Source organism: Misgurnus anguillicaudatus, chromosome 22 (genome assembly GCF_027580225.2).
Source record: "Misgurnus anguillicaudatus chromosome 22, ASM2758022v2, whole genome shotgun sequence".
Lineage (NCBI taxonomy): Eukaryota > Metazoa > Chordata > Actinopteri > Cypriniformes > Cobitidae > Misgurnus > Misgurnus anguillicaudatus.
In genome coordinates, this window is record NC_073358.2 from 8796990 (window position 1) to 8817602 (window position 20613).

Below are 20613 nucleotides of genomic sequence, written 5' to 3' on the forward strand. Positions count from 1 at the left end.
ATTAATTACTTTTTTTTGAGTAACTTACCCAACACTGATTGCAGTACATATGCGGTCAGATTGATCCATCAAGCAGATAGACTATTTGATAGTAAGTGTGTATTAAAGGAATAGTCCACTCATCTTCAATACTAAAACACGTCACCACCTTAACCAAGAATTGCCTACACATCTCTCCATCATCCGCGTGCGTGCACGTAAGCGCTGGAGCGCGCTGCGACGCCTCGACAGCATTTAGCTTAGCCCCATTCATTCAATGGCACCATTCAGAGACAAAGCTAGAAGTGACCAAACACATCAACGCTCCCCCCATCCAAGACGAGCAGCCACACGAGCAAGTTTGGTGGTACAAAACAAAACGTAGCGCCCCTCCAAGCAGATTCAAAAGAGGAACCACATTCCACGGCGCAACAGCACTTTTGGGAGTACTTCGACTCGCCTGAAAAGTCCGCTCCCCTTCTCCCTCTCATAATGGGAGAGGGAGGGTGTTACTGCGCCGAGTCGAAGTACTCCCAAAAGTGCTATCACGCCATAAAACACAGTTCCTCTTTTAAATCCGCTTAGAAAAGCGCTACGTTTTATTTTGTACCACCAAACTTGCTCGTATAACTACTCGTCTTAAATAGGAAAGACGTTGATGTGTTTGCAATATGGCAATAAATATCCTCACAACATTATTATTTCTCAAAACTTTGACAAAAATTATTTTCAAAGGAACTGTATTCTTACAGTTATTCAAAGATGCACACATTATTCCGCATATGATTTGAATATTAGTCGAGAGTATATAACGGCAATGAACGTCTTATATGGCAATACATATCCACATATATTAAAATAACAGCATAATGAAATTAATAAAAAGACAAGGAAGCTGTATTGGCATGTAAATTGTATTATTATTACCGGAAAAACAGCAAAATAACTGAAATAAACTCTGAGGTAAATGCGCCAAACACGTTAAAATAAATGAGCAATAACAGTGGAAAAAACATTATTATCTATTAAAACTTTATATGACAAAAATTATATTTAAAGGAAAAATTCTTACAGTTATTCAAAGATGCACACATTATTCCATATTACTCCCGTTTATGAGCACGTTCATATCTGCCCTGGTTATGTAATAACTGATTGACAGGTGCCCAACTCCGTCTTTCAAACAGGTATAATTTTGTATAGTTACTCATTTAGGAAAATTATCTATTTAATGATTTTATTATTATTATGAAAATGTTGTTATTTTTGCAGATTGATTACGATTTGTATTACCGTAGTTTTACTACAAATACAATACGGAGGGCCGGTGGTATACGAAATTTCGCGGTAGATTTTTTGGTCCCACTCCGCCCCTGGTACAAACCCCAAAGTAAACGATGACGCGAGTTATCGTCTCCAACGTAAATCTCTTTTCCTGGACTACAACAAACACACGGATTGTAGACAACAGTTTACTTCCTGGGATTGGTGATGTAGTAAAGACCGACATTATCACAGTTGCATCCGCTTCGGACTCACAGCCTGTAAGTTAACTCCTGTTAGCATTGCGTTGTGAGCCAATCTTTCTAACATGGTAAGGAGCGTCACTTTCCAGCTGATGATAGAGGTATTCAGGCCAATCACAACGTACAGATTAGCTGGCCAATCGGGGACACAGAGCTTTTTAAATCTGTGCGTTTCAGGAAGAGAGGGAAATCTGGAGCTACAATTTTTTTACCAAAACCACGCAAACACATTTTATTATACCAAATACTCAAAATAATGTTGTTTTTAGGAATGAAATAGGTGCCCTTTGATATCCTAATGATTTTTTGCATAAAAGAAAAATCGATTATTTTGACACCCATACAATGTATTGTTGGCTTTGCTACAAATATACCTGTGCGACTTAAGATAGATTTTGTGGTCACATATATTGAATATATTATCAAAATAATCGTTAATTGTAATAACTGCAAGATATTGTGAATATTGATGAAAATTAGATTTTTTTTAAAGATGGCAACTTCACTCCCTCTCTACATCTATATACAAAACTCGTCATTATAAAAATGATGTGGAAAGAGAGGACGATGAATTAGTCCCTATAAACAGATACTAAAGATACAAAATCATCATCAAAATCATAATTTGCATAAAACAATTACGACAAGGGTGATAGTACAACCAATCTCTTTCATCACCTCAAGTATTATTTACATGTTTTCATTTAATAATATTTGGTATCAAGGTCTATGTTTTTGCACTAAACATTTTGAATGTTTTCTTAATTTTGAATGTAACTGGGTGAAAAAAATCCAACTTTTTAAAACTCGAGCAAAATGCGAATATATTGATATAAACAACGATTATTGATGTTTATTAAAATTACCGAAAAATTTCCAAATTTCTTAAGATATCAAATTTTAGGTATGCAATGCTATCTCATGGCAATTTGTACATATTTTACGAGGTGGCTAATTTGTATTAATTTGTACGACCCCATTCGTTCATTTTTGTACAATTTGCTTTTGGCCCTGTGACTTGGGGTTAGAGGCAAGGTTGGGATGTGGTTTCGTGGATTTTGTTATGGTAATCATATGTTTCTGTATGACTCACTTCGTACTCATAAAATATGTACGAATTACACAGTACAACGCACTAATTCATATTAATTCGTATGACCACATTTGCTCATTTTTGTACAATTTGCTTTTGCACCATGACGTTGGAGGTGGGGTTTCGTTATTGATACTAATGTTTTTGGGTCAGTGACGTTAATTATTTTGTGTCCGTATGGATAAATTAAATGTAAAAGGGTTAAAATTTCAAAATATATTTGCCGATCACTTGGATGCATTTTCTTTTTTGAGGACCAAGTCTAAAAGTTCTGGTTTTGTTTCATTTTGAAAAAATATTTGGGGGATAATTGCAAAAATTCAATGTGGTGTAACTTGGGTGTAACCAGTCTGTGTCAATTGGTGTAACTAGTATTTTTTTAAATGAAAATATAAATATATTCATAAAAATGTATTAAATATAATCATCTAGTTTAGTGTAATATGATTTTTTTACATACATTTTTACATCATTTGTCAAATATTATTTAGAAAACATTACATTTAAAAATTATTCTTTGGTGCAATTGGCGGTTACACCATTTGACTTTTTTAGGTCCATTCAGTCTTACCTTTCATAAAAATGGTGCAAATGTAATTTTTTTATTGCATAAAATTAAAATAAATACACTATGTGCATTGAAATAAACCTGATGTGTGCTTTTAAAAAGATTTTTTAATTTCTCGTCTTGCCAAACCGTTTTTTGTATACTTGTATACTCGAATTATCTTGAGATCAGGATGGTATATCTTCTAGTACAACTGAAAGTCTAAAGATATTAACAAGACAGTACATTTGTATTACTATGAATAGGGGAAAGTGCAACGATATGGCGATTCTAGAAAATTCTAAAGAAAGTCCCGCCTTCCAATATAAGAGCCAATCATCAATCACTAATGACAAATGATTCTCTGAGGCAGGTCTCTGTGGATAGTGTTTGTCACCCTTGTGAAGTAAATGGAGAAACCTGTAACCTGGAAGTGTTTTTCAGTGCAATATGAGCTTTAATAAAAAAAAATGTATGGTACAGTTGATGCTCACATTTAAGACATTATGTCAGAAATATGTTGTTTTACAGTGACCTTTTCAAATGATTTTAGAGATACTGTATCTGTCATTCCCGATACAAGTCGATATGACTCAAATAGCTGCCCAGACGCATCGCAAATATGGCAGCCAAATGTGAAGACTTTCCATATGGAAATTACAGTTATGCATAATATACAGTGAAGACTTGGGCTATCAGCCAATCAGATGTGTCAGACACACTGCATCCAAAACGATGAGTCACATGACATTAGATAACTGGCTAAAAAATGATCTGTGGTCGAGTGCCCATAAAGCCAAGCTGACACCATGCTGTATGTGTAAGATGCTGCTGGTATTTGAAATGATTGGAATTTTAATGGATGGCTCAGGTCTAATAGAAAAACAGAGCAATGTTTTATTACCACCTGTCACGGTTAATCCGTGTCATGTCTTGTCTCTGTTCCGATTGTTATCACCTGGACATTCATTGATTAATTACCTGCCTCATCACACCTGTTTGTCAATTTAGTCTGTGGCTGAATCCGAAATCGCATACTTACTGTGTAGGTACTGAATTTCATTGGGTACCTACTTAACGTGCGCTAAGGCAGTATGTACGTTCGCGTTAAGTATGTACAGCATTCGCCATGTTGACGTTATCATGTGACATATGACGTAGTAGACTTGTTCGAGTTCATGTGGAACCACAAGAACCGACAGGAGGTTGACATCACAATACCGCGAGAGCAACTCGAAATCAGAGTTCTCCGTGTGTTTTCTGGAATCGCTCTCGCGGTACTTTGATGTCATCCAGCTGTTGGTTCTTACAGCGGTGCATAAACTCGAACAAACCTAATAACAGACATGAAAACGTATGCGTGTGTATGAGGGACAGGTGCACTAACACCTGATTGCATAAGTAACTTGATCTGTAACAGTGTTACAGATATATTACACATTATTTTGTAGGGGACAAAATAAGTAAAACAAGCAGATTGTAATTTAATATCTATTGTCAGATGACAGCTGTGCTTGAATACAAACTATACAATGCAGCCAATGTGATTATATACATTTTAGTGAAGCAATCTCTTGTATTTACTTAAAACGACAGGAAACATGAATAAAAAATGAATGAATAAAACTATCACAATAAACTTTCCCATATGAAACAAAAGTTTATTCAAATGTATTTTTCTAACAAACCATCACATATTTACTGTCAGCTCAACACAGTTGTGACAATTCTACAGCTTTATTTTCATGAATCAGCTGAGCACTTTAATTGTGGTATATCCTGGGTCTGTGCGTGAAGTCAGGGTGCTGAGGGACAGCCCTGTGTAACGTATCAAAATCACCCGATTGGTTGGTCTCCGGTCGATTGCTTTGTTTTCCCGTGGCATCATGGGAAAGCTGGGATAGAAGTGTCCATCCGATGCACGCTTCAGAATAGGGGCGGACTCAGTAGGGCATCCGGGGATTTCTCGCCTACTGATTTTATGGATACTGAGGATTCGGACGTACTACTCTGTTCACGTGCTGTTTCCCCTACTACATTTTCAGTAAGTAGGCGGTTTCGGACAATACTTAAGTACACGTGCCTCTGAATCTCGCGAGAAATAGTCCAAAATCCCGCTAATTCTCGCCTACCCTTTTACGTATACTGAGGTTTCGGACATACTATTCGTTCGCCTACTGCTTTTTGCCTACTATATAGTATGGCAGTATGCGATTTCGGATTCAGCCTGTGTGTATATATACCTCTGTCTTCTGTTTGCTCACTGCTGGATCATTGTCATCGTTACCCTGTCTGTTTCCTGTGTTCATGTTCCTGAGTTTTTGTATTTACTTTGTCAGCCCTCGTGTTTTTATTATTAAATGTTATTTATTTGGAACCTTGCGTTTGCGTCCTGTCTCTCCAACCCTGTCGTGACAGAATGATCCAGCCAAACTGGACGCAGCAGGTTCACGGAGGGCGGCTCCCCCAGGAGTTACGTCGAGGGGGAGTAGTGACATCGGGGTTCATTCCCCATCAGCCCCGATGTCTCTTGGGGACCACCGTGAGCGATCGCTCGCTCCTGCGGGAGGAGGATCGGCCCAGGCGGTCCCCCAACGGTCGAGTCGTCGTCGACGGTCCCTCGGGGGACCACCATCCTGCTCGCAGGGGGATCCGGAACGGACCACGCCCGATCATTTCCCCGGGGTGGCTACCGAGGGTCTCCGTTTCCGCAAGGGGATGGGAGATGATTTCCGGGGGCATCTGATCGTCGACGATTCCCAGGAGGGGGTAATTCGTCTGCCTCGGTTCTCGGAGCGATCGCTCCGGTTCTCCTGGCGCAGTCCGGCCAACCGTACTGTTGGTCTCATCCCGGCGGCTGCCGGCTTCGCCAGGGTCCCCAAGCCCTCCACCCCTCCCTTGGACTCTCGCTACCAGACTTTGTTTTTGTTATGTTTTATGTGAGTGTCTGGTAGCCACTCGTAGAGGGGAGGGTTATGTCACGGTTAATCCGTGTCATGTCTTGTCTCTGTTCCGATTGTTATCACCTGGACATTCATTGATTAATTACCTGCCTCATCACACCTGTTTGTCATTTAGTCTGTGTGTGTATATATACCTCTGTCTTCTGTTTGCTCACTGCTGGATCATTGTCATCGTTACCCTGTCTGTTTCCAGTGTTCATGTTCCTGAGTTTTTGTATTTACTTTGTCAGCCCTCGTGTTTTTATTATTAAATGTTATTTATTTGGAACCTTGCGTTTGCGTCCTGTCTCTCCAACCCTGTCGTGACACCACCACACTGTTTACACTCTTCTAAGAAAGCAGCCTTACTTCTTTTTGCCGCTGCACATTAAACTGCAACATTTAAAGGGGACATTTTTTTAAGATGTAAAATAAGTCTTCGTTGTCACCAGAGTGGGTATGTGAAGTTTTAGCTTAAAATACCCCATAGACAATTTATAATAGCCTGTTGAAATAGCCCCTTTATAGGTGTGAGCAAATATGTGGCATTTTTGGGTGTGTCCCTTTTTATGCAAATGAGCTGATGAGATGTAAACACTGATCGCCATAATGGTGGTTTGTTGAAATTGAAACTCAGTTGTGCCATGGTTGGATAGTGCAAATTAAAGGATTAGACCATTTTCTTAAAAAAAATGTTAATGTCTTTCTTTGTTCAGTCGAGAAGAAATTATGTTGTTGAGGAAAACATTTTAGGATTTTTCTCATTTTAATGGACTTTAATGGACCCCAACACTTAACAGTTTTAAAGCAGTTTAAAATTGCAGTTTCAACAGAGTTTCAAAGGACTCTAAACAATCTCAAATGAGGCATAAGGGTCTTATCTAGGGAAACGATTGTCATTTTTGGTAAGAAAATTAAAATATGCACCCTTGAACCTCAACAACTTGTCTTCCTCGGGTCGTGTGACGCGCCAGCGCGACCTCACGTAATACGTCATCATGTCAAGAGGTCAAGGATGACGTATCAAAACTACGCCCCAGTGTTTACAAGTGTGGAGAAAGAGTACCGTTCCGACGTTGTTGTATGTGAAATGATACTAATTAATGTCTTTGTGTCAGTTTATTGTTTAAAATGGTCCGCAAATGTGCGTTTAATATATGTAACACGCAATTACGTGAGGTCGAAGAGAAGTTGTGGTTTAAAAGTGCATATTTTTTATTTTTCTTGCCAAAAATGACAATCGTTTCACTAGAGAAGACCCTTATGCCTCGTTTGAGATCGTTTAGAGTCCTTTAAAACTGCAATTTTAAACGGCATTAAAACTGTTAAGTGTTGGGGTCCATTAAAGTCCATTAAAATGAGAAAAATCCTGTAATGGTTTCCTCAAAAAACATAATTTTTTCTCGACTGAACAAAGAAAGACATCAACATTTTGGATGACATGGTGGTGAGTAAATTATCTGAATCTTTTTAAGAAAATGGACTAATCCTTTAAGGGGCGGTATTATTGTAATAAGATCCTCTTTCGACATCTCAAGTGAGCCAAATCTAAATGACCTTTTTTTTTTACAGAGAATGGTTTACCAAAACTAAGTTACTGGGTTGTTCTTTTTCACATTTTCTAGGTTGATAGAAGCACTGGGGACCCAATTATAGGACTTTTCATGAAATATCCCCTTTAAGATAACACTGGTGTTTTTCATTATCATGGCATCATATAGTGAGCACAGGATATAAGGAGTTAGGGGTGTTGCACGCGTCACATTTTATGACCACGAATAAACAATACGGTGGTCACAAAGTGTGTGTTGTGACCATGACAACTTGTATTATGGAGACCACTATGTCAGTGGTTATCTCAGTTTAAACAGTGCACCTGCCTCGCTTGCCATTTTGTATTAAAAGACAATAATGAATGTGACGGTGACAGCCGGTCTTTCTCTGATGTTCGAACGTTTAAATCCATGTTAATTTTATTTTATTTTTTAAAGACGAGTACAGTATCAACTCTCTGACTAATTATTCAATCCTCCTCATAAATGATGAGAGCCTGTAAAGGGATTAGCCAAGAAATCTCATAGGTATTTTTGGAATATAGTGATGATTGCAAAGCAATTACATGCGAGCTTTCCCTTACTAAATAACAAGCTGTAATTTCATTCCTGTTTAATATTCACTCAATGCTCATCTTTCGTTCTTTCTTTCTTTTTCTTTCTTTCCTCCAGCAATGGTTGGCTATTACTGTATGTCTTTAGCATTGTTTGCTTTTCAGTCTTTACTGCATTTAATAAAAAGCAATAATGTGGTGCTGGTCGTGTGTGGTGCAATATTCTGAATCATTCGTCTGTTACAGTACAGTACATTCTCCCGCCGGACCTCCTGACAGTTCATTATTATCGTACACATGTTTCATCAAGACCCTGTTAGGTTGCCATATCATGCCAGAGTGTGTAAGGCATAATGTGTTTTCAGTATTGTTGTATGCCCAGCTTTGCCATTTGTGATGATTTTTGTGAGAAAATCTTTCTGTAGAGCACTGTTTTGCTGGCGGGATTCCTCGTTTAACTGAACCCTGGAGGGCTTTAGCGCTGATCTGGAAATCTGGAGCTCTCGGCTCTGTTAATTTGTACTGACATGAAATCATCTTCACGCCCGAGACTTCCATCTGCTGTTCTGGATGAGGAAGTGATTAGCGGTCTGTTGTGTCAGATGCCTGTGGCTTCATCTCTGGAACATTTAGTTTGTTCTTCTGTGGATAATTTGTGACACTTTTTTTACAAGATTAATGTGCAATATTGATCTTAATTATGATATTGATCGTGTTATTTGGGGTAATGTTATTGCTCTTGATGCTCACTCATATATTTTCTTTTTGTTATTAATTATAAACATCTCGCCTCAGTTTCACTTCTTGGTAGAAGTTAAAAAATAGCTTAAAGGCACACCAGGCAAGTCTGAGTATTATTTCTCTACTAGCTCCCCCTAGTGTCTGGGAGTAAATGCTTTCTATATCTGAGACTTTACGAGACTGAAGGACACCGGGTCAGATACAGCGAACTTGCAAGTGGGGTATTCTTCCTACAGACGGTAGGGGCGGGCGAGAGGGTCTTCATTCGTCATGTAATGAGTCATTAAACCATATACCGACTTACGAAGATGATTTATTAACATAAAAATGCTGCCTTGTGTCCCTTTAAAAAACGCATTCTTTTGTTTGTATATTTTTTAAAGGACAACACCACCGTTTTTTCAATATTTTACTATGTTCTTACCTCAACTTAGATGAATTAATACATACCTGTCTTTATTCAATGTGTGCACTTAATCTTTGTACAGCGCGTCGTAAAAGTGTTAGCATTTAGCCTAGCCCAATTCATTCATTAGGATCCAAACCAGGATGAATTTAGGAGCCACCAAACACTTCCATGTTTTCCCTATTTAAAGACATGAGTAGTTAAATGAGTAACATGAAATGAGTAAGTATGGTGGCACAAAATAAAACGTGACAATTTCTTAAGCGGATAAAAATGAGAACTAAATTGTATGACGGAAGAGCACTTAGTTTGCAACACTTCGACCAGATTTGAAATTGTAATTTTTGCAACTTTACAGATCTTTTATGTGCACAGACATCTTTTAACACTCTAAAAACAAAGGAGAACATGAAATCGGGTCATAGGACTCCTTTAACTCTTTCCCGCCATTGACGAGTTATCTCGTCAATCTGCAATACCGCAACTTATAAAAAACGGAAGTATTGCCTTAGGGCAAACAGTTGTATGTCCGTGTACACTCTAAAAAAACTAACGGTGCTATATAGAACCAAAACTGTTGCTTTGGATCGTAATCATAGAAGAACCGTTTTTAGTGCCATATAGCACCGGTGAAGCACCAGTGAAGCACCTGTGTAGAACCATATGGGGCCATATAGAACCACTATAGCACCAAATATGGTTCTACATAGCACTATATGGTTCTACACAGGTGCTTCACTGGTGCTTCACCGGTGCTATATGGCACTAAAAACGGTTCTTCTATGATTACGAGCAAAGAACCACTTTTGATGCTATATAGCACCGTTTGTTTTTAGAGTGTATGTTTTAAAGATCGCTCTGCATCTGATCTCTATCAAAAGTCCTTCACAAAAATGGAATTATCTCAGCTTTTTGCTCAAAATTTGGTGTTTTTGATGAAACCTACAAATATTTGAGAGGTGATAAAAACAGAACACATAAAGGTAGGATGAAACTGATTTTTTGTCTGTTCTTTTATTTCATATAGTGTATGTTTATATATTTAAAAAGGAGCATTTTCTGGAAGGCATTAAACTTTTGTGAAAATCATGAAAAATGCTGGCGGTGAAAGAGTTAAATAGGGAAAACATGGAAGTGTTTGGTGGCTTCTAAATTCATCCCTATTTGGATCCCAAGAATGAATGGGGCTAGGCTAAATGCTAACACATTCACGACACGCTGTACAAAGATTAAGTAAGCGCATTGAAAAAGGAAAGGTATGTATTAATTTGTGTAAGATGAGGTAAGAACATAGTAAAATGTTGAAAAATGGTGGTGTTTTCCTTTAAGGATATTTCAGTTTTCCTTCTTTTTACAGTTGTGTTCAAAATTATTCAACCCCAACTGAAATTGATTGTTTTGGCCGGTTTGACATTGATTTTGATCATTCAGTCATCCTGCTTACAATTACATCAAAGAGGCATGTGTAGGTCAGACAAATATAACATAACATTTATAATGAAATAACCACAAATGTCTTTTCTGTGCTCACATCATTATCAGTTTTATTCAACCCCCAAGTGACATTCAATCTTAGTACTTAGTACAACATCCTTTTACAGTTAAAACAGCTGTTAAACGTGAAGCATAGCTTGACACAAGTGTCTTGCAGCGATTTACGGGTATCTTCGCCCATTCATCATGGGCAAAAGCCTCCAGTTCAGTCACATTCTTAGGCTTGCGCACTGCAACTGCTTTCTTTAAGTCCCACCAGAGGTTCTCAATCGGATTTAAGTCTGGTGACTGCGATGGCCACTTCAAAATGTTCCAGCCTTTTTTCTGCAACCATGCTCTAGTGCATGGGCGTAGATTTAGGGTGGGACGCTAGGGACATGTCCCTAGCAATATTCAGGGAAGACTGAATTGTCCCTAGCAATAATTTCGACCAAACAATTAATCTGTATTTATATATAACCACTGATGTCCATCTTATTCTTGTGTTTTCTATTTTTTACTTATTATATTTTTTTCAGGAATCATTTAAATGAGATTAGAAATCTTTTGCAATCCCGTTCTGTAAAAATGACGCTCTATGTGGTACACAAACGGTTAACAGCTTTCGTTCTCTGCAATGCCCCGCCTCCGTAACCCACATCGCTAATATGATTGGCTTTGCATTTCTTTAGTCCCGCTTCTCTACTCACATTGCTAATATGATTGGATTAGCATTTCTTGAGTCCCGCCTCTCTAACTCACATCACTTTGATGGGCTTGTCTTTACTCGCTACGTGTGATAGGATGGTTTTACTTTGTACAACGCGCCAAAGTTCATTCAACAAGACGCGCGTGATTATTCGGGCTACAGGTAAGTGAGGAAGAAAGTATTATTATACCCACTGTAACTGTTTCATGCACAAAATACGGAACAAGTTGTGTCACATAATGATTCAAGGACAGTGTTTTCACAAATGCACGACAATCCCATGTTAACCTGAGGAGTTGCAAACTTTTGTCAACCTTTTATAAATGGGGTAGCAAGGTTATTTAGGGGGTCCCTAATCCATGAAAGAAAATAACCCCAACATGGTAAAAACATGAATTCATGTCATGATTGCTGAATACTTTACATTAAGGCACTGTGGTCATTACTTGCACAGATGTAGACATAATGTAAGGTTGCATTTTAAACTTAAAACTATTTTTTTTCAAACTGATTAACTGTCTGTTAATGAAAATAAGATTTACTGTGAACTACAGAAACGTTAATAAACGTTGTTCAGGAAACAGCATGATATACATACCAACTTCAACACTGGGATTTTTTTGGCAAAATTAAATTAAGAATTAAATATTAATTGCATATTCTTCATTGTTATAAAGTAAATATGGATTCATATATGTTACAGTGTGATTTTCTCACTGAGTAAAGTGCATACTGAGTTGTCTGTTGTTTATGTCAAGTAAACGGTGATAAACAGTTTTTGCAATGCGACCATTTTATTTATGTCCCCACCAATGCCAGAATCAAACCTACGCCCTTGCTCTAGTGGATTTGGAGGTATGCTTGGGATCATTGTCCTGTTGAAAGGTCCAACGTCTCCCAAGCCTCAGGTTTGTGACGGACTGCAACACATTGTCATCCAATATCTCCTGGTACTGAAGAGAATTCATGGTACCTTGCACACGCTGAAGTTTCCCTGTACCTGCAGAAGCAAAACAGCACCAAAGCATGATTGACCCCCCACCATGCTTCACAGTAGGCCAGGTGTTCTTTTCTTCATAGGCCTTGTTTTTCCTCCTCCAAACATAGCGTTGATCCATGGGCCCAAACAGTTCTAATTTTGTTTCATCAGTCCACAGAACACTATCCCAAAACTTCTGTGGTTTGTCCACATGACTTTTGGCATACTGCAGTCGACTCTTCTTATTCTTTGGAGACAGCAAGGGGGTGCGCCTGGGAGTTCTGGCATGGAGGCCTTCAGTACGCAGGGTGCGCCGTATTGTCTGAGCAGAAACTTCAGTACCCACATCTGACAAATCTTTTCTCAGTTCCTCAGCAGTCACACGGGGACTTTTTTCCACTCTACGCTTCAGATAGCGCACAGCAGTCGCAGTTAGCATCTTTTTTCTGCCACGACCAGGAAGCGTTTCAACAGTGCCCTTTGCCTTGAATTTGCGAATGATGCTTCCTATGGTGTCTCTTGGTATGTTTAACATCTTTGCAATCTTCTTATAGCCATTGCCCTTCCTGTGAAGATTAATCACCTCTTCTCTTGTCTTCCTGGACCATTCTTTTGACTTCACCATGTTTGTAACAACACCAGTAAATGTTTAGAAGGAGTTGAGTATCACAGTCATTTTAAAGCTGCCTAATTGGTGCTTATTAGGCTTTATTGCTGTTCCCTGACATCCACAGGTGTTTTCAATACCTGATTGAAAACACTTCAATGAACCTCTGTTCTTCAGAGTGGTAGTTCTTTAAGGGGTTGAATAATTGTGTCAATGAATAATTCACAAAAGGAACATTTACTACTATATTACAAAACCAATTGATGTCATTTTAGTTGCATATGGTTCTTTAAGAAGTCATTGTAGGATTTCATTCTGAATACAATTACAAATGTACACTAAATTCCTTAAAACCCTTAACAGCATTGGGGGGTTGAATAATTTTGAACACAACTGTATATAATATACATTCTCAGGATAAAGGGTACTAGAGCTGTCATTGGGATGGTACCATGTTTAAAGATCCTATGTACAGAAATGTATACATTTGGTACCAATATGTATCTTTCAGGCACTGAAATGGACTCTACAAAGGTGTACCTGGACTTTTTGAAAAAGTAACCACCCTAGTGACAGCATTTGAACTTTTTATGGAAATGTTTTAATCACTAAAAAAAAGATTCATTTAATTTACAAAAATTTTTTAAGGTAAGTGGTTGCAATCATTTTTTTTTGTGCAATCAATTTATTTAAGCTACATTCAGGGGCGCCGCTAGCAATTTTGGGCCCTATGAAAGAATAGGGGGTCAGGCCCCCACCATACCCATTTCGCACCAAACATACAATCCAACATACTGTAGCTATTCAAAATCTTTGTCTGTAATTTAATAATACAGAACTATTTATTTTGCTATTGTTATGACCACAATTATCAGTATTTATAGACACCTACAATGTCTGCAGCTAAGATAATTTATTGTCCAATGTAAATTTAATTGAAAAATACAGTACATTAATCGAATATTCAGAGAAAATGCAACGTTCTTAAAGATTAAAGATAAATGTGACCGTGCCTGTGAAAACCCAGCTGAAGTATTTATTTGTGATTTACTGTTTTCCACATAAATTCATCCTACATAATGTAAAGAACATTTTGTGAAAATATGAACTTGATATCTTTAATATTAACTGAGTAATGTCATGTCAGCGATTGAAATCATAGTGAAATTAATGCTTGAAATTAAACTGTGATGCTATTTATTTCACAATAAGATTTGAGACTTTAGTCTGATTTTCACATGCAGTCTCAATGACATACTTGAGCTGTTACACACACAACATTGTTACATTTAAAAATGGCGAACAACAACAATGCATCTTTTCTATACATTTACATTATGCCTCAAATAAGACTGGGTCAAAAATGCTTGACAAAAGCCTGTATTATAATTATTAGCATTATTTATAAGGTAAAGAACAAGTTTCACACACCAGCAGCTTCAGTAAAGCAAAAATAACGACAGATCATTGAAACTGTGAACTTAAGAAAACAGCTATACTGTTATTAAATGATTCTTCAGACTGTTTTTTAATCAACGGTGCTCTAAAATGAAATGAATGACAACTATAGCAGATTACGACTTAGATCTCCATTGATTTCTTAAACCTGTTGCAAGGTGAGAAGCTTTAATATACATAACTGGACTAGTTTAGCCTTCGTTGCATTTCAGTTTTATCACAATCAACTCGATTCACGACTGCATAAATATCATTCTTTGGCATATTGCGTTGCAAAACATTGAAGTGTGTAACCGATCGCATTTCTACTTTATGTTAATTAGCTTATACGGGCTACGTTAATTAAAACAGCTTACAAGGGCTGACTTCGCGTTACAATCATAACATAAAACAGGGAACGTAAATCACCTTGTTTATTTTTAAACTGAGGTGAACAGAGCGAAGACTTTACAGTGGAAAGAAAACTGCATTGTATTGCTCCAGCGTCACATTGTGTAAACTGCATTTATAGTAAGAAAGTGCACATATGCAGATATCATAGCAAATAGCAGTAAATACACACACCTTGCTCTCTTGTGAAGTTCACGCGCACTGTGAGACCGTGGATAGAGACAGAGCGCAGCGCGTCACAACCTGAAAACCACGCCCACCGGGGGGGAAAGCAATCCAACAGTCTCCATTGACTTTGTATTGCAAAAGGCCGCCTCCTTGTCATTTCTGGCTTATAACAAAAAACTGAATAATGCCTAAAAGCTGCTTTGGGACAATATGTACAGCTAACAAGCCAAAGAACACAGAAATAAGTTTTTATAAGCTGTCGAGCCGTAAAACCCAGTCTTTAAGGAGAATAAAGTGGATCGCCGATTACGTTTCCCCCTATTGGACGCAGTTTTACTAATAGGAGTACTATGAAAAGTTGCCTGTTTCCATTTCTGTGTCTAAACGCTCGTTTTTTGAAGTCGACAGCTTATAAAAAATTATTTCTTTATTTTTTTGGCGTGTTAGATGTACACCTTGTCACACAGCAGCTTTTAGGTATTATTCTGTTTTTAAGTTTAATCTGTAAATAAGTTTTTATAAGCTGTCGACCCCTAGGGATGAGCGTTTAAAGACACGGAGATGGAGGCAGGCAACTTTTCATGGTGCTTCTATTGGTGGAACTGCGTCCACTGGGGGGAAGCGTGGTCGGCGATCCACTTTGTTCTCCTTGGAGGCTGGGTTTTGCGGCTCGACAGCTTATGGAGGCTTATTTCTGGGTTCTTTGGCTTGTTGGCTGTGCATGTTGTCACACAGCAGCTTTTAGGCATTATTCAGTTTTTTGTTATAAGCCAGAAATGACAAGGAGGCGGCTTCTCGCAATACAAACTCAATGGAGACGGTTGGATTGATTTCCCCCCCGGTGGGCGTGGTTTTCAAATTTGCATAACGGCGCTCTGTCTCTATTGAAGACGGCGCTAACACGCAGAGTAAAGACGGGGCGGAGCTAAGAGGGCTCAGCTCAAGGGGGTTGCGTTTGCGGCACAGTCCTTGGCTGGGGCCCTCAAAAGTTCAAGGGCCCTTAGAATCGTCCTAACTTTTCCCCCCTTTACGGCGCCCCTGGCTACATTTAAACAAAAGTGTTTTGTTTTGTTTTGTATTTCTATTTTTTTTTTTTTTGTTTAAATGTAGCTTAAATAAATTGATTGCGACCAATTACTTTAAAAAATTTAGTAAATTTAATGAATCTTTTTTTCATGAAAAGAAATAGTGATACAGAAGTTTTCACCTAAAATAAAAAAGTAAAATGTTTTACTAAAATGCATTGCGTCATGGGTTAAAACTCAGGCAACACATACGGATAAAAATATGTATACCTTGTAACGTACTGTTGCTTTGGATAAAAACCTCTGCCAAATAAATGTAAAATGTTCATTTAAAAATCCCACTTTACACTTAATAATAAATATGTTTTTTTTTATCTTTATCTTTAAGTTGAATTAACTCAACATTTTAAGGTACTAGGTAACTTACTTTTTTAGGTTAAATCAACAAATCTTGTTTTTACAGTGTAACTCTTTGAGCTGTTTCTCCTGAGCTTCAAATCAATAATTCTGTGTACACTGCCTGAGGATGGGTTTAAAAAATAATAGTGTACTTCCTCTGATGACCACAGAGTGTCGCTGTGACGTTTCACTGCTGGAATCCCCTGTCTGCTCTTTTCATAATCTGGTGTTACATAACAGTCGTGATTGAGACTGAAAGAGAACAGAGATGTGCAAATGCACTTCAGTACAGACAGGGGGCTGAACTCAACATATGACCAAATTGAAAGACTCTGCTCACTGCTGTGTGCTGCTTGTTTTGTATGCGCTGTCAATATTTGCATAATCGCAATCTCAGCAGGTGTGGGTATTTAAATATTAGTAAACATTCCTGAAAGGTATTTGCTTATTTTTTTGGACAGCTGGCATAATGAGAATCATTGTAAATACAACAGTATGCACTGTATAGCCTGGTAAACCACTGTTTAGAAGTGAAAATCAATAGTATTAAAGGGATAATTTCCTCTTATCTGACATCTATAATTCAGTTTAACCTAGGGTTGCTTGTAATCTCTTGTACAGTGTTTGATAGAAAGCTCCAAAATAATACTTTGCTTATGAACTTACATCACCTGTATTTAAATGTAAATAGGAACCTGTAATGTATAAGCTAAAGTATAAGCAGTGTCTTATTGGTCACATCATTTTGGCCTCTTAAACTTTAAACAAAGACCACGCTAGCAACCACATAAAACCATCTGACAATAAAACACTATTGCATCACAATTGGAGGGTTTACTTCATTTTAATTTGACCTTAACATTAAAATAAATACCCAGCTGTCCTGTATAGTGATGTAATTGATATTCTTGCCAAATTTAAATGCCTCCATGGCTGGAAATATTCACATAATATATTAAATATGAATGAATTATAAAATGTAGCTTTCTTGTATATTCATCAGGTTAAAATTTCTGTAGTTTAACAAACGTTTTCCTTCTGGGTTCACATGGATCCTAACTACTCCCAGAGGCAGATAATGGTGCTCTTTTTTGAAATGCATAACACTGTGCAATCCATTATCTACACCTTTCATCTATGCCTTTCATATCTTAAAAGGCTGTATTATTTAATAATAATAATAAAACGCGTGCGCGCTCGTGTGTAAGCGGGATCTCTTTATTTTGATGTGATAATGCAATCTTGTTGTGCACAGTTGAGGCTGTGGAGAACCATTGCATGAGACTCAATGTATACTAGCTGTACATCTGGGATGGCTTGAGGAAAAGTAAATTATATGAGAATTTTGGGTGAACTATTCCTTTAAAGTGACTGCGTATTGTTTATGATGAAATGCTCATGGAATGTCTACATGGTATAAAAAGTTAGCATGACTTTCAGCAATTAACAAAATTAACAAATATTATAAAAAACAACCCTGTTTGGAGGGCTTTGCACAAGAGCACCTTTAAATTGAATTAAACTGTGTTTTATTATCATTTTTACGTATATTCGTATAATGTTTATGCTACTGTCGCATCATGCTGTCAATCATATTTATAATTTAGTAATGCGAACTTGCGTTGCAGTAAACACTGCTGCGGTTTAGCCGCTGTCGGTGTGAAAGCGCAATAGGAACGCTGCGCATACGTCCTGCCTACGCAACGCGCGTCCGGTATGAAACAATCTTGAGATCTTAACACAGAACGCGTCGTGAGTCTCACCACCTTCAACTGCATCTGCGTCGTGCGCGCGTCAGGAGTCCAGCAGCAGGTGCACAGTGCAAAGCGCGGTAAAAGGTGAACGATGCGCGCGCGTTGACAGCTCATGTCCATCTCCTGGTAGCAACTTGTCAGCCGGAGGAATGGCTGCTGGTGCCAAAAGAACCGAATCACCGTCCGAAATCGACCCGGACGTGAAGACCGAAGTGAGGAAATCCTTCGAGCAGATATGGCTCAATTCGGCGGTGCCGGTTCGGACGATGGGTTCGTTTGAGAGCGATGCTGGGCAAAGGTACCGCAGTCCCGTTTCACGCGGCATATGTGTAAACAATGTTTGATAACAAAACCGCAGCATCTTCCAGCACGCGGCTCACGAGAACGTGCCGACTATTCGTGAAAGCATCAATGAACCATATATTGTAGTGTTTGGAGCATGCATGTGAAAGGTGAGAGATTTTGGAGCATGCATGCAAAAAATGAGAGAGTTTGGAGCATGCATGTGAAAAGTGGGAGATTCTGGGGCATGCATGTGAATGCTAGGTGAGGTGTTCTGGAGCATGCATGTGACAGTAAGATTTTGTAGCATGCACATGAATATAGAGGGATGTTGTTTAATGCATGTTGCATGAATTACATCAGTGCCTCAGCTCTTCCTCTATATGGCTTTGATCGATAGTTTGGATCATTCGCAGTGCATACACTTACAATCTAATAGGAAAGCCATCTCTGTCCTTTTGCTCACGTATGAATTTGATCAGATACATACAGTACTGTTTGAGTACAGCTTGTGGCTATAGAGATGTCCCATAAAGGTTACATAAAGCCACGTTTATAATTTAATAGGACTAGCTGGAAGGTGCTGCAGCTCTCTTGTCTATCCAACATGTGTTTTACCTTTCCTTATCCAGTCATCTTAACCCTTCTTATCATATTAATGCATGAAACATGTTTAGTTGGAGAATATTACTTTAACATCCTAATGCAAACCACTGGTGTGGCGGAAAAATCAGAAAGCTAGACCAATAGTAACCTCAATCACTGCATTTTACAGTCAAATACGGTGCCTTGTGCAAATCGCATTGTGCTTTTATAAACAAATGCCTTGCCTGTGGCTATTGAGATTGAGTAAACATTGTAGTTTCCATTGTGCCTCTGTGTGGCCTTTTCATCATGTTTATGCATTTAATTTGTACGTCTTTCATCAATACACTCCGATCAGCATTTTGCTCACGCGTCTCATTTTAGTCTGTTAGACTGACAGAGTTAAACTTTCTTTTAAATAAAATGAAGTGTAATAATCATATACAAAACGTCCTTATAATGGTGATATGCTAATAAACTCGACGAGACGGGAGACAGTCAAACACAATCTCTTGAGAATCATACAGGAATGAATAACTCAATACATCAGTTTATACGCAAACGCTATCGCATGAAATATGTATGTTTGTATTCATTATGGTTTGCCAAAGCCGATTAATCATTTACAATGATATCCTTTATTCTTAGTCCACACCCGGTGCTTATATTTCTCTATATCTTTTTGTCTTTGTGTATCTAATGCAGCATTCTGCAAAGGCTGACTATCTTATATCTGCGTACTCATTAATGTCCTCTAATGTAATCCACTCCGACTGCTCATTCAGCCTTTTGTGATTGTGATAATGGTGCACAAATGTATTTGTGTTCACAGCTGAATATACTGTACAATAAGAGCAGAGTAAAAGTAAACTCTCAAATAATTGTTAATAGATTACCGAGATATTTGATTTAAAGTGAAATGTTATCAGTTTGTGTGTTCCCATGATCTTTAATGCAGAACCCCCCCACTTGAGCTACAGGAATAACTGTAGTGTCTTGATGCTGCTCAACATTCCCAAAATTCAGTGCAGTGTCTGAATATTCCAGTTTTGTAGGGAATCTATCTGTCCATACTGCAGTAGCTGGCGAGGACAAGGTGTATTTAAATTCTATTGAAATAGTCCATGCTTTTTGTTGTGAGCCTCTGAAGGTAAGCCATTCAGAGGTGTCTATGGGCAATGACCTGTCTTTTATAGCCTTCTGTGTTTATAGAGCTCCAGGGCTAAAAGAATGAAGAATATCAATGCTTCTGTCTCTCTCCATTGATCTGCCCAAAGTAGATGCCTATACAACAATGTTCTTGTCTTTTTATGGCATCGGTTGCCAAGAACAGGCTATAAATAGGGAACAGGCGAATCTTTTCTGTTTTGCTTACAAACATGAGGTCCAGTAATTACAAGAAAACTGAGAAAAATCCGTGAGCCTTGCAAAAAAGAGATATGA

At 38.2% G+C, this 20613-nt stretch overlaps 1 protein-coding gene across 13 annotated transcripts in view; it reads left to right on the forward strand.

Moving 5' to 3' along the window:
* The window catches only part of kcnt1b (potassium sodium-activated channel subfamily T member 1b), a 123154-nt gene that overhangs the window by 19586 nt on the left and 82955 nt on the right, over positions 1–20613 (forward strand). The window contains exon 1 of one of the 13 annotated variants that reach the window (XM_073861185.1): positions 18141–18601. The exons of 11 other annotated variants lie outside the window; for them this stretch is intronic. In XM_073861185.1, the coding sequence (XP_073717286.1) occupies positions 18453–18601 (149 nt within the window). In that variant the 5' untranslated portion in view covers positions 18141–18452. Of the gene's footprint in view, positions 1–18140; positions 18602–20613 lie in introns of those variants that run through there. One more of the 13 variants, XM_073861184.1, reaches the window with a different exon arrangement.